The following is a 13,515-nucleotide window of genomic DNA, read 5'->3' as shown; positions in this document are numbered from 1 at the left end:
GAAGAAAAACTAAGTTGGAGGAACAATTTTATTGCTGATCTTTTTAGCTATGTGGCTATGTGAGAAGGACAAGGTTAAACAACCTTCTTGTTTCAGGAATACTTGGTTTGATGTTTAAATAAAATTAAAGAAAGGAAAAACAACTGATGCTCTTTCATGTTAATCTTTTTTTTTGGGTACTGGGGATTGAACTCAGGACCTTGTGCTTGCCAGGCAGGTGTGGCACCACTGAACTAAGCCCCTGGCCCTTTCATCTTAATCTTTTTTTTGGTACCGGGGATTGAACTCGGGTCCTTGAGCTTGCAAGGCAGGCCACCGAACCGCTGAGCTAAATCCCCGGCCCACTTTCATCTTAATCTTAATGAAACCCTACATGTACTAATGCGCTTTCAGTACAGAGAACACCATTATACACTGCGGATGTAAAAAGTCACTGTGTGTTGTTTATATGAGCAACACGGATTATTTTATAAAATGCACCTGTTCTGCCCCTTACCACAGAAACGGGAGTCTTCTGATAAATTTTTATTAGATGATTTCAATAGAAATAAAATTTATCATTTAATTTCTATAGACACAAAGCAGAAATACATCAAAGATTTAAAAACCTTTCTTAGAATACAGGAAAGATGTTCACTTACCTCCACGGACCCTACATGCATGGCAACCATCTCTAGAAGACGCTGTAAATTATTTCCCACTTTCCTTCTTTCTTCAGTTGTGGTTTGTGCCACTAGTTGGTACCTGTGGAATAAACACTCTTTAAGTTGCCTAGACAATAAATTATTATATTAATATATGACCTCAGGTGCTATTTCCACATTCAATAAAGCCAAGCTGTGATTGGTCTATGTACTGCTTAGTATACAAATAATTCACAGAGGGCCAGTTTCCAATCACTGACATAGAAATAACATTTTCCAACACACTTTGCAAGTGCTAAAGCCAAACAGCACCAAAACCTCCTGCTTTAACATAGAATGTTATACCTCTACTTTTTTGGGGGTTGCTGGGGATTGAGTCAGGGTCTCCCGCATTCTAGGCAAGAGCTCTCTATCTGGGTTATATCCCCAGACCCCAGTTGTCTTACCTATTACCATGGGGTCACAAGAAAAAATTTTGAGAGTATGATGAATAGAAATCTTACCTTTATTCAAATCCAAAACAAATTGGAGATCAAATAAACCATCATTGAGTTTTTTTTAACCCTACACTACAAATAAAGAAATGAAAAGGGGTGACTCCCTAAAGCTTACATTTGTAACTTCAATGTAAACAATTTTCAGTTGAGGACCTTGTAAGACTTGTACAAAGTGTATATATTTATCTACCTGTCCATAGAAGACTATGAATTATTCAGTATGTTGACTTTACATAAGTCTCACAAGAGAGTTATACAAAGGCAGAGTACTTTTTAAAGAAAGGATGCCACCATTTTCAGCTAGCGTTATTAGAGTTTGGCCACAATTTTTTCTATGTAAATTACAAAAATCAAGAAGTGACATGACCACAGTGTAGTACTCAGCACAATGCAACTTTCGTGATGCCAGTTTCTTCCTTGGTGAATGCAGAAAACAGACAGAGGGTTACGAGAGTGTGAGAACGCACCTCACGTGTCTGTGCCCTCCCTCCACCTCTGCACAGAAACTCACAGGGGCCCCCTTACCGGCGCAGACCGAGGGTATGTCTAAGGTGAGAGACGCCACATTTACTACGGCACTTATGCTTATCTTAACCATTTGATGTGTGCATAGCTAACATTTGACTAGGTTCTCACCCTTTATGTGCGTCTTTGACGGACTTTTTGAGGATTACGCCCCAACACCAATCTTCCCACGAGTCCTGTGATTTTTTTTTACTGCATTATTCTGCAAAGTGTGGCACTTATTTATTAGTAAGGCAAATGCTGTTACGGTAGGCGGTGATTTATAGCGTAATCACATTTTGATATAGAATAATCCTAACTTCTAGGAAATATAACTAGAATATATGAGAAGCCTAGTGGGGTTTATGAAAATTTACCATCCAGTAGTCAGTTATTTAAATTGATTTAAAATCACATGCTGTCTCAGGGATTAAAAGCCATTTCTGGATTAGATGTAAGACGAACGATTTCTTGGTGGGCGGACTGTAACAGTGGCAGGGTGCGCTTCAGGTTTTAAACTGTTCTACTGAAGGTGTAGGGAAAATGAGATCTGGGTCATCAGAAACTGTAGGAAGCCACGGCTCGTGGCGGGGAAACTCACTCCCGCTGCACGGCGTCCAGCTCGTTCACGGCCTCGCTCAGGCCTTCGTTGACCGCGCTCTCCAGCAGGTGCTTGTGCTTCTCCAAGGACTCGAGCTCACTGGCACATTTCTCATCCTCTTCCTCAGCTTCCTAGCAGGGGAAAGTCACGGTCATGCTTGTGACGTTCGAATTTTACGTACTCAAGGAGGGTGGAAGGAAATTATGGGACGCCCTCTGAAAGGTCACGCTGCGTCATTTGTAATCCCAGGCGTACTGCTTTTCACGTGGAGACTTTAAATGCTCCTTTGGGAGTTCTGTGTCACAAGCACAAACGATGCCCTAGCAAGAGGCCTGGGTGGCGTTTTCTGTAGCAATATTTCCAGGTCTGACTTACAGGAAATTATGATAATTTAATTTTTTTCCTGAGCACGAATTAATCTAAATCATTGTTTTGCACTGACTAGGCACAAGCAAAGCAGCCCTAATTCACCAATTTCTATGTCTGTGAAGATGAAATAGGTGAGAATCATAAACTCATTTAATTGCTTCAGAAAATGAACTCAAGGCTTCTCATGAGGATATCTGATGAACTGAAAATGATCACCAAGTGTGACATTGTGGTATATTTTCTATACATTTCACACTGCTAACAAAATGTTTAAGACCTAAATGTAACAGAGGTCAAGAAAGAAGTTTGCAGTTCCTGATACTTTGTTGGCATAACGAAGTAAAAATAATGATGCAGTGAAATTTTCACGTCAATTGTGGTAATGAATTGAGTCATCCGAATACTTTTCTAAGCAAAATGTCAGATAGAGTGGTGTAGCAGTAAAAATGTAGGACAGTGGAATGAGGGGTGGAGAAACAATCTTACTCTCTTCCCCACCTGCTAGAGTTCATGTGAGTGGTCTTTGGAACTTGGCCAGGCCGGCCAGTTCGCAATCACACACACAGAAGACCTTGCTGGGGACTCAAGCTTTGGGAGTGTGCAACATATGAATCACTATAGGAAGGCAGAAAGGTGTTTGAAAACCGTCTTCCCAGGACACCGAGTCCTGTACCAGTACTGAACACGGAGTATGAGACAACAGAACAGAAAGTGTTCTATGGTGAAATGGGCCTGATCGGTGAAAAAATCCTTTAAAAGACGAAATAAAGCACAGTAATTCCTTACAATAAACCTTGGCATAGGAGACTAAACTAAAAAATTAAAGCACGAGGTATCCAATACTGCTGAAAGCTCCACTTTCAATGTGTCTGGTCTACCACAGGCAACACTCCCACGTTGACTTTTTTTTTTTTGGTACCTGGGATCAAACTTGGATCCTTGCGCTTGCGAGGCAGGCGGCGGAATCCCTGAGCCAAATCCCCGGCCCCTCACCTTGACTTTCTGTTGGTACAGGTCGTCCAGCTTCTGAACTTCCTCCTTCAGGGTCCTCACGCTTCTCCTGCTTTCCGTTATCATTGTATTCAACTGGGGGTAAAGAAACTTTGGGTGAGGAATCATAACTACACATCAGAGCAGTTTTAACAAGTTACTGAACTTTTAATGGTTGATTAACTAACTGAACCATGTTATTTCTTCTGGTCCTTTTAGAGACTCTGTCTAACCTATCATTTGTCTAAAAATTTTATTATTCCTTAAAGAGGGATTAATTTCAAAGAAACTTTAAAGTAAGAATCCAAATATGTTTTTCCACTGGTATCTGTGGTAGTGCCTTATAAGCTCTCATATTTTATGTGCTTGTTATTAATATTGTGATTACCAATTTATTCATAAGTATGGAATGTTTTCCTTTCCTAGCTTCATTAGACTTTTTGTTCATTAGCTCTATTTTCATTAGACTTTAGTTATTTAGGTTTCCATTTGCATGTTAAAGAAGTGTTTATATTAATTTTACTGGGTAATACCTGCTATTTGGCTATAGCGATGCATTCTTCCAAAGAGGAATAAAGTAACCACAGTTAACTGTGCTACAGTTTGAGCTCTGAGATCATTTGAAATCAAAACTGAAGGTCTTAAAAAATTTTTTTTTAAAAAATTGGGGATAAAGGCAGCCAAGGGGTGCTCTAGTCCACTTGTAAACTCAGCCCTGTTTATTTCCTGAGACGGCATCTCACTCAGTTGCCTAGGCTGCCCTGAAGTTCTGACCCTTGTGTCTCAAGCCTCCCCAGAGCACTAGGACTACAAGTGCGAGCCATCAGACCCGGCTTCTTACGCCAAACGCTTTCCCAGCCCGAAATCTGGCAGCTCTGGGGTCCAACACCGAGCAGTCCGGGAGGTGCACGGCACTGATAGGCTGCGCACCGCCACGCCCGGCCGCCTGGACCTTTGATTTCTCTTCCTTAAACTGCACAAAAGGACTGCTGTGCTCTGCCTCCATCTTCCCGACTCTTTTCTCCATTTCCACTATAAAATCGTGGTTTGGTTCCTAGCCATTTACTGACCAGCTATCATCTGTCTCTTACTTGCACGTTTCTGGTGTCACACACCTTTAATCTATTCTTGGAAATGCCACGACTGTCAGCTTGCTGGCCTACACAGGCGACTACTATTCTCTTTTTTTGATTTATTTTATCGGTACGTTTTAGACATACTATGCCGACATTCATCACTGGGAGTTTGTACCTTTACATAGTATACCTTGGTTCTTACTTTTTTCCCACCCCCTGCTTACTCTCCTTTGCTGCTCCTCAGCGGTCCCTCGCCCGGAGAATAAATTCCCCTACTGGGGAAGCACAGACAAGCTCCTCCCAGCGAGCTTCTTGCTTCTCCAGGCTCTTCCCACGTCCCGCTGCTCCCTTGGTTCCTACTTGTTCCTCACAACTCAGGGCGGCTTGCACTTCCTCCCTCCACAGAGAACCGTGCAGATCTTAGGGGTGTCTGGGAATCCACAGGGTGCTCTCTTCGCACTACGCACATGTTATGATGGGTCCCAGGGCATGCGTAGTGCTACACCAGGATTACTGCGGTCTGGGAACACAGGGCTCAAAACTGTATTTGCTGAGTCAACTTCAGTGACAAACACTTAACTTTAACCTTTATTTTTGGTACCGGGGATTGAACTCGGGTCCTTGCGCTTGCAAGGCAGGCTACCGAACCGCTGAGTTAAATCCCCAGCCCCATTAACCTTTATTTTAAAATTATTATTATTTTTTTGGTACTGGGGATCAAACTCGGGTCTCCTTGTACTCACGAGGCAGGCAGCTGAACCACTGAGCTAAATACCCGGCCCCTTAACTTTAACCTTTATGTCTGTATTCATAAATATGATTGGTTTAAATTTTCTTTCTTTTTTAAATTTGGAGTCTTGCTCTGCAGTCCAGGCTGGCTTCAAACTTGGTCATCCTCCTGCCTGCGCCTCCCGCCTCCTGAGTGCTGGGCCTACAGGTGGGTGTTAGTCACCACGCCCAGCTAATCTTCTTTTGTGATGTTTCTATCAGCTTGTACTATTCAAGCTATCCTAGCCCTATGAATGGTTTGGGTCTTTATTCTCTATGGTGATTCACACGTCATGGAAATTATTTAACCTTTTCTATTTGAAAACTGTAAAAACTCACCTATTAGATCTTTTTTGGAAAGCCAACTGTATTTTTATGTATTTTGAGTTTTTGATTCAACTTTGGGATTTCTGTTGTTATAATCCATTGCATCAAATTTATTTAAACAGATCTCTGCTTATACTATATTATTTCATAATTCAAATAAATCCCTACCTTCTCAGTAGAGTGTCCCTTACTTTCCATCTTCCTGCTTTTACTTGAATAGTTTCGGCAATTATTCTTCAATACTTTTCAACTGATTAGTTTCATTATTCCAACTTATTAAATATGTATAACCTTTATAATTTCCAATTGCTTTTTTTTTTGTGTGTGTGTGTGTGTGGTAGAAGGGATCAAACCCATGGACTCCCTGGCACTAGGTTTTGTCCCCAGCCCCTTTTATTTACTTAATTTTAAACTTTGAGACCGCGTCTCACCAGGTCGCTCAGGCAGGACTTGAATTTGAACAGCTCTGGCCTCAGCCTCCAAAACGGCTGGGATTAGACGTGCGCTCCTCCACACCTCGCTTCCAATTGCTATTTTGTCCTATGCCTTTCCTTGGGTAAATTAACTGTCAAGCAGAAAGGTTCAGCATCTTATGTGTGTGGCGTTACTGATTACTCCCTTCCTAAAGACGCTTCCCTACTTTGGCTTTGATAGCATGTTCTCTTCTGACTGACTGACTTCCAACTATTTTGTTCACTTCCAAGTATTTTTTCCAGAATCTCCTTTCTTTGGCAGTTCCTTCTGTGCTACTCCTCAGGATTCAATCCTCAGCCACTTTCCTCTAGGTTCGAGGAAACGCCACCCACATCCAGATTCGGTTACTGTGCGCCCAAGGACTCGCCCAGCGTTGTGAGTCCATCACTGCAACGTCTACCTGGCTGTCCCACAGAAGTTCCACATCAGCGTCCTCGACACCCTCTACTCTCATCTCTCCTCCTCGAGGCGAGAGCACTGCAGCTCATTTAGTTGCCTTCACCAGAAACCTACAACTTCTTTCTCTTCAAGAAACACTTCTTTGTCTCCAAGTTTGCACATTTAGTCGATCCTTGGGCTTCACTTTTTAAATATTTCTTAAACCTATTTCCCTTCCTCTGTTTCTACTAAAAATTCTTTGGCTCAGTCTCCTGACATTTTCAGGTACATCTCTTCTAAGACACATTTTCCTACAGCTCAAAAGGGTTTTCAAACGTGCAAATCTAATCAGCATAACTGCACTCCAGCCTTGCCCCAAAGGGAAGTCCCCGAAGGGTGCCTTTATTTATCTTTAGAACATTAGCATGAGGCCCAGACTACAGTAGTTATTTTAGTATTTCTTTCTCCAACTTCTCCTGCTATAGCCTTTAAAAACTTTTAAGTCAGCTGGAAAAATACGGTTTGTGTCTAGACATCCTCCAAAGCCTCACAGGCTCATAGGTGGGACTTTCTGGAGGGTTAAGAGTTTGGAGGTGGAAGGCAGGAGGACTGCTGCTTGCTGTCTTCTGCCTGCCTGCCTGCCAAGGACTGTTTCTCCTCTGCCAGGCCCCTCTGCCGTGCCACCCTGCCTTGGAAACAGCCAACTATAAACTGTGACCCAGAATAAACCTTTCATCCTTTAACTTGTGGGTGTCAGGTATTTTGCCTCAGCAATGAGAACAAGTAACTATGATAATGTTCAATAATGAGGTCCCTGTTTGGAATTCAGACCTTTTTGAGAATCTCCAGATTTAGTGCAAATTTCAGCAAAAAAGCAAAATTTAACTGAAGCAGGTTAAAGAAAGACTTCACTTCAAATAATTGTCGTACTCATGGGGCACTTGTGAAGGCAGTCCTAATGCCTCACCTTCGTTCCATAGTCCAACATTTTGGAAACCCCAAGTTACAGTAACAATAGTGTGATAAAACTCACTCTCCCTCTTTCTTTTGAGATAGAGTCTCAAAACTAATTTTAAAATGGAATTCTACAGGCATCAAGTCCTCTTGAAATTCCAAGGTACAGAATGAAAACTTGGTAAAAACAAACGTCTTACTCTATCAGAGCCACTAATTGTTAATGATTTATACTTACTTTCAAGGTAGCAACCTCAAATCTATTTTAATATAAACAAATATTAAAGTATTTTACTTTAAGGAGGACATTTTTCTCTTCCAAATGCACAGAGACAGACAGACAGACATGCACACAGAACTTTTGTTCCAGACCACTTCACTTTACTGATAGGTAAAGCATGAGATGTTTAAATTACTTATTAAATTATTCTAAATATTTCTCTCAAGGTTATAGCCACCTTTCTTTTGCATAATTATAATAAAAATGTAATTCTGTAAGCGTCAAAAAAGTACAAGTTATTTTTAATTTTGTCTAAGAAATCTTTAAAAGTCTGTTTCATTACTTACTTGTTCTAAAGTATCCTCCAAACCCATTTTCTTATTTCGAGCTTTATTAATTTCTTCTTCATTTTCATTTAGGAGTTCCTTCAGAGGTACCTATAAAATACAGAAGAATGTGGCTGACAAAAGATGTGTAATTACAAAATTTCTTATGCAGCCTCTACACAGCTGTGATGAGTCATTTCTGGAGGAAAAAGTCATGACATTTTGAATCTTGAGATACCACACACAAGAAAACAACATTTTTAATGTAACTTCTGTAACTGAGGAAGATCAACTGCTTTTTGCTTCGAATACTTGCAAAATTCAAGATCTCCTCCTCTATTCTGGAAATTCACTGATATTACGCAAGCATTCTGCAAGGACGTGAAGTTTAAGGTGGTATTTTCTGGAAAACAGTTTACATGCATGAGCTGTATTGTTGTTACAGTCTCCACATGCATCAACTTCTTTTAATCGTCTTTGTTTAGTCTCATAACTTTCTGCTCGTTTTTCTTAAACTGCATCTAGCTTTATTAAAGATACTTTTCCTAAACAATCATGATGTTTCAGGCAGGACGTGAGCACACAACTGTTACAAAATACAACAACTTTCCAACTCCCTTCTTGGATACACCTACACTTGCTGCTCCGAATGAGCAGAGTTTAGAGTGAGGGCTGACATTTCATATGCAGGGTGTGAACAGCTTTTCACAGCCAGCCCGACTTTAGGAAATGAAATGAAAACAGCACAATTATCCATCTGAAGATCCGCCACCTAGAGAAGGGACCGCGGCTCTTTGGTGGACACCATCCCAGCGTCACTAGCCAGGCTGCTTTGGGATCAGGTCCTGGTGGGTCTTTGGGCTTCAGGGAGTTAGGTCTGTTGATGGCAGAGGAGGAGGACACAAAAATGGAGTCTTCCCACACTATCAGGCATTGTGCAAAGGCGGCCACGTGTGTCAATGCCTGGAAATCCTTCCTGGGAGCCTGGGGAAGTTTCAGCACCAGCAGGGGGAGGGCATTTCCCCATATGGATCCAGCTTTGGAGGCACTGCACCCAAAAAGCAACAAGGAAGCCGGGCGTGGTGGCGCATGTCTGTAATCCCAGCACTCTGGAGCTGAGGCAGGAGGATCACTGTGAGTTCCAGGTCAGTCTCAACTACACAGTGAGACCCTGTCTCAAAACAAACAAACAAAAAACAAACGACAACAAAAAAGCAACAAGGAAATGCGAAGTGCTCTGTGTGCTGACAGCATAGGAAAAAAAAAAAAAAAGGAAAAGGAAAAGGAAAAGAAAATTCTGCATTTTTAATAAAAGACTGGTAAAAATAGTATTTCAAAGTGTACAGTAATCAAAATGCACACTCTTCCCTTGGGGTCTCCAGCCCCTCCAGCTTTCTGGGCCTGTCTGTGTGGACTTGCACGTTTGGCAGGGCTGTCCTCGTCCCGGCTGGCTGCCGTCACCTTCCCCCTCTGGGCCCCTTCTGCGCTGGGGCTTGGGCCTTGCTGGTCTTCTCGGAGGCTGGCCCTCCGCCTGGGCTTCACCGCCCTCGGTGCCGGGCGTAGGGAGGTGACGCTCGGCTTTGGTGGGTCTGCGGGGTCGCTGTGGCCTCCTCTTCTTCACACTTTGTTTTTGTTACGCTGACCTTCTGTTCTACTGATTCCTGGGAACTGAACTCGGGCCTTGTGCAGGTTAGGCAAGTGCTTTACCGGTGAGCTACACCTGTCACCCTTTTTATCTGGCACAGGACTCGGTAACCACATCTGGCTGCTGACTTTACTTCAACACTAAACTTTGTTTCTTCTCATTTGCTTTCATTGCGTTGAAATCCACATTTAAAGAGGGTTAGACTGAAATGGGTTAGAAGACATTTCACTTAATATTAAACCTTTTAAAGTGTGCAGTTTAGTGGCTTTTAGTACAACGTAATATAAATAAAACCTCTGATTCCACAAGTTCCATTTCTCCAAAAGACCACGTATCTCCTTTTTTTTTTTTAACATCTTTTGAAATTGAGTTTTAACTCTGAAGTTTTTTTTTGTTTCTGGTGCTGAGGACCGAAGTTGGGCTTCACAAGGTAGCATGTGCTCTACTGCTCAGCTGCAAACCTGGCGCCCATCTGCTCCTTTCTGAAAGATATGACAACTCCTACCATCTCTTTAAGAACTTCTCCCCGAATATGTAACTCTTGGAGTTGGACTTTATTGATTCTTTTTCTGAGCATATGCATTCTTTTTGCACTGGGTAATCACTTTCACGTGATCTGACCCAGGTAATTACTTCCTTGCATCAGCCATGCGAAGCTGTCCCAGGTGGTGAGGAAACCACCTGCCTGCCTACCTGTTCGCTGACTGAGTGGATGTAACTACCCAGCTACCCAGAAGGGTCCCTGTGAGAAACCGTCCAGCACGCGAGTGGATGCTTACGTGCGGCTGAGTGGTGGACACTTGCCCGGCATGTGCGAGGCCCCGGTTCCATCCCCGGCCCTTCCCCACGTCCACCAAAGCAGGCAAAGACGTCCAGCCTGATTTAACCCATGCAGTAGCAGTAGCGCTACCTCGGTAGTTCTCTCCGGCAGAGCTGGTCTGGAGCGTGACATGCACTCGTTAAATATTTGCTGAATGAATAAGGGAGTTTCTTCTCAAGGGAAGAAATGTATGGCTTTTGGCTTTTATTGACATCCTTCTATTAACACAAAATAAGCAGCTGGAAAATTGTCACGGGGGGCCACAAACATAACGAAATCTGTTAGTAACTGAGAAGCTGTGCTAGCACAGTACCGAAATTTCTTCTCACATCGCCTTCTCAGTCTTATCTCACACTCTGGCACGGCTCTCCCGTTGCTGGCTGTTGGTCCTTATCGGTCCGCTACCTTCATGCCTTCCTGTGCACCCTGTGCCTGGGCTCTTTCCACAGACCCCACAATCACTTCACCTCCAAAAGTTCATCCCAGGTCCCCATCTCTGTGGAGCTTTTTCTGCTACCTGGAAGGGCTGGTCTGGTTACTAAACTTTGTGAAGATTTCTTTCCTTTGTTCTTTTTTTTTCCCGGTACCAGGGATCGAACTCGGGCCCTCGTGCTTGAGGCAAGGCAGCGGAACCACTGAGCTGAATCCTTGGCCTGTAGACCCTGTAGAGATTTCTAATGATGCACATATATGGTATTTATTATTTTACACATGCTTTTCTTACATGAGGGACTAGAAGCATCTTGAGAGAAAAGGTTAGCAATATTTGTATAGTCTTGATATCTGTTTTATAAATAGTCAAATTTCTTGCTGGATATTTGAAGAGATAAAGCTGGCAGACATAAAGAAAGGATTTATAACTTGAAGAGTTAGGTATAATACAGGGTTTCTACTAGCAAGAAAGAAGACAAAAAGGTTCAGTGTTTTATTTCCTTGTGTAGTAGGGCTATTGATGTACTGCAGTTTAAACTTTTTCAGACACCAATCAGATAATTTACTTACATAAACTTGCGCCCTGTATTTGACAAGGCAGTTGGCACCAGCTTCAGGATTAAACTTGATTTCAAAGTCATGACCTTTGGAATTCTCAGCACCTTTTGGGATAAGCTTCAATTTTCTAGCCAATTTGTGATACTCTGCTAATTGTGTTTCAATCTGTATGGAGAGAATACAAAAAGAAATGTTAAAAATAAAGCAGCCCTATTCCATATGGCTTTCAACTGGCATTTCCATAATTTAATACAAAACGTTACAATTTTTAGTCATTTAGTAGTTTGAAAAAGGGTGGAATGAAGGGTTTTAATCACACTGAGTTTATGCCTTAAAGGCTACAACTGGTTGGTAAGCATTATATGACTGTTCTATTTGTCTGATAATCAGTTTAGAATAAAAGTCCATACTTAGGCATTAATATTAACTAAAATTTACTTCCTCAAATGCCAGACAGAAATTTTATGACACAAAAACAAATTTTTGCTTTATCAAATTAGAATACATTATATATCTAAGAGAAATATAATTCATCATAAATTAAAATTTTTGACTTGTATTAAATAAAATATAATCATGTATGTTTCAAAATGCTCCCTTAATTAAATTGCTGTAGAACGTTTTCGTGACATATTTTACATTCCCTGTTCTTACTGCCTTCAGGACTGCTCAGACTGTCAGTGGGAAATCTTTCCTTCCCCATGGCCCCCATTTTCCTAAACCCTTACATTATTTTTCTTTACAGCACACAGCACCGCCGGACACAGAGCACTCACTGCTCATCCGCCTCCGCATGTGAACGCAAGTGCCGGGGAAACAGTGGTACCCAGGACAGTGTTTAGTGCGCAGTAGATGCTTAAAAGCGGAATCGAGACATTTGCAGATTTTAGGCATCTTTACATTGCTTCCTGCATTGAATACTTAAATCACTCATTGCCGTTATTAGGCTGTAAAAATGACTAACTTGGGTGGAGTGTAACGGCAAGGGTATATATTGAACAATTTCAAATACATCAGATCACTCAAGCACGGAGTGGAAGCCTCCTCCCGGCAAGTCAGAACTAATTTCTGCGGCTGTACCGCGAGACAGCGTCTCTCTAGGGAGCACCGACGGAGGAGTCCAGGGGTAGCTGCTCCCGTCCTGCACTCCCCTGGCCCAGCTCATGAAGAAGACCTCGAAAGCTCACCTCCTTTACCTTGCCAAGTACAGGGAGGGCAGTTGTGTGGTGCACGTGCGTGTGCCTCCGGTTTCTACAGCCCATTCTCACGGGCGAACCTGTCGCATCTCTCGACAAGGAGCTCCGAGGACCGAGGTGATGGGTGAAACGTTTACACTGATGTGCTCCCCCCACTGCAACGCTCTGGCCCATCCCTGGGCTGCTGCTTACCTACACTACAAATTGTTTTTCCCATGCTGGGCAGAGCGGTGCATACCTGTAATTGCAGCACTTGGGAGGCTGAGGCAGGAGGATCGCCAACTGTGAGGCCACACTTTGAGACCGCATCTCAGCAAACAGGAAACCCTCAAAACCCAAACAAAATCCTGGCCGTCCAAATAAATTCACTATCCTTTTCAGTACGTTGAATTCCACTTTGTTCAATTTGAGAGTTCACCTGGTCTAGATATTCATAACTTTTCCCTTCCCACACAAGTTTGAGAGATAACTCATTTTGGACTCACTGATTTAATCTAACCTCACTTCATTTTCCAAGAAGCAAATGGAGGCTATGAGAGGTCGGATGCTGGCTGAGGGCACAAGTAGTCAGGAGCAAATCCAGGGCTAAACCCCCAAATTTTAGGTTCAAGGACTGGGCTCACGACCATAGGCTTTTTTCGCCTTTCCTGTGCGGGGCCTACACGAAAAGCAGAATTATGGTAAAACAGGGCCGACAACGAAGCACTTACTGCTCCTCCTGGGCATCCTTTTCATG

At 42.6% G+C, this 13,515-nt stretch overlaps 1 protein-coding gene across 3 annotated transcripts in view; it reads right to left on the bottom strand.

Moving 5' to 3' along the window:
* Positions 1-13,515, bottom strand: part of Ndc80 (NDC80 kinetochore complex component) — a 40,376-nt gene that overhangs the window by 3,085 nt on the left and 23,776 nt on the right. For all 3 annotated transcript variants that reach the window (XM_033757379.1, XM_010638688.2, XM_010638689.2), the window contains exons 12-16: positions 11,596-11,748; positions 8,150-8,239; positions 3,609-3,701; positions 2,247-2,377; positions 642-744 (exon numbers count right to left, since the gene is read on the bottom strand). In XM_033757379.1, the coding sequence (XP_033613270.1) occupies positions 642-744; positions 2,247-2,377; positions 3,609-3,701; positions 8,150-8,239; positions 11,596-11,748 (570 nt within the window). The remainder of the gene's footprint in view (positions 1-641; positions 745-2,246; positions 2,378-3,608; positions 3,702-8,149; positions 8,240-11,595; positions 11,749-13,515) is intronic.

The sequence above is a fragment of the Fukomys damarensis genome, unplaced genomic scaffold (genome assembly GCF_012274545.1).
Source record: "Fukomys damarensis isolate Sample0158 unplaced genomic scaffold, DMR_v1.0_HiC HiC_scaffold_30, whole genome shotgun sequence".
NCBI classification, from domain to species: domain Eukaryota; kingdom Metazoa; phylum Chordata; class Mammalia; order Rodentia; family Bathyergidae; genus Fukomys; species Fukomys damarensis.
The sequence above is the reverse complement of the archived record's forward strand: the minus strand, read 5'-3'. Positions and strand labels throughout refer to the sequence as shown.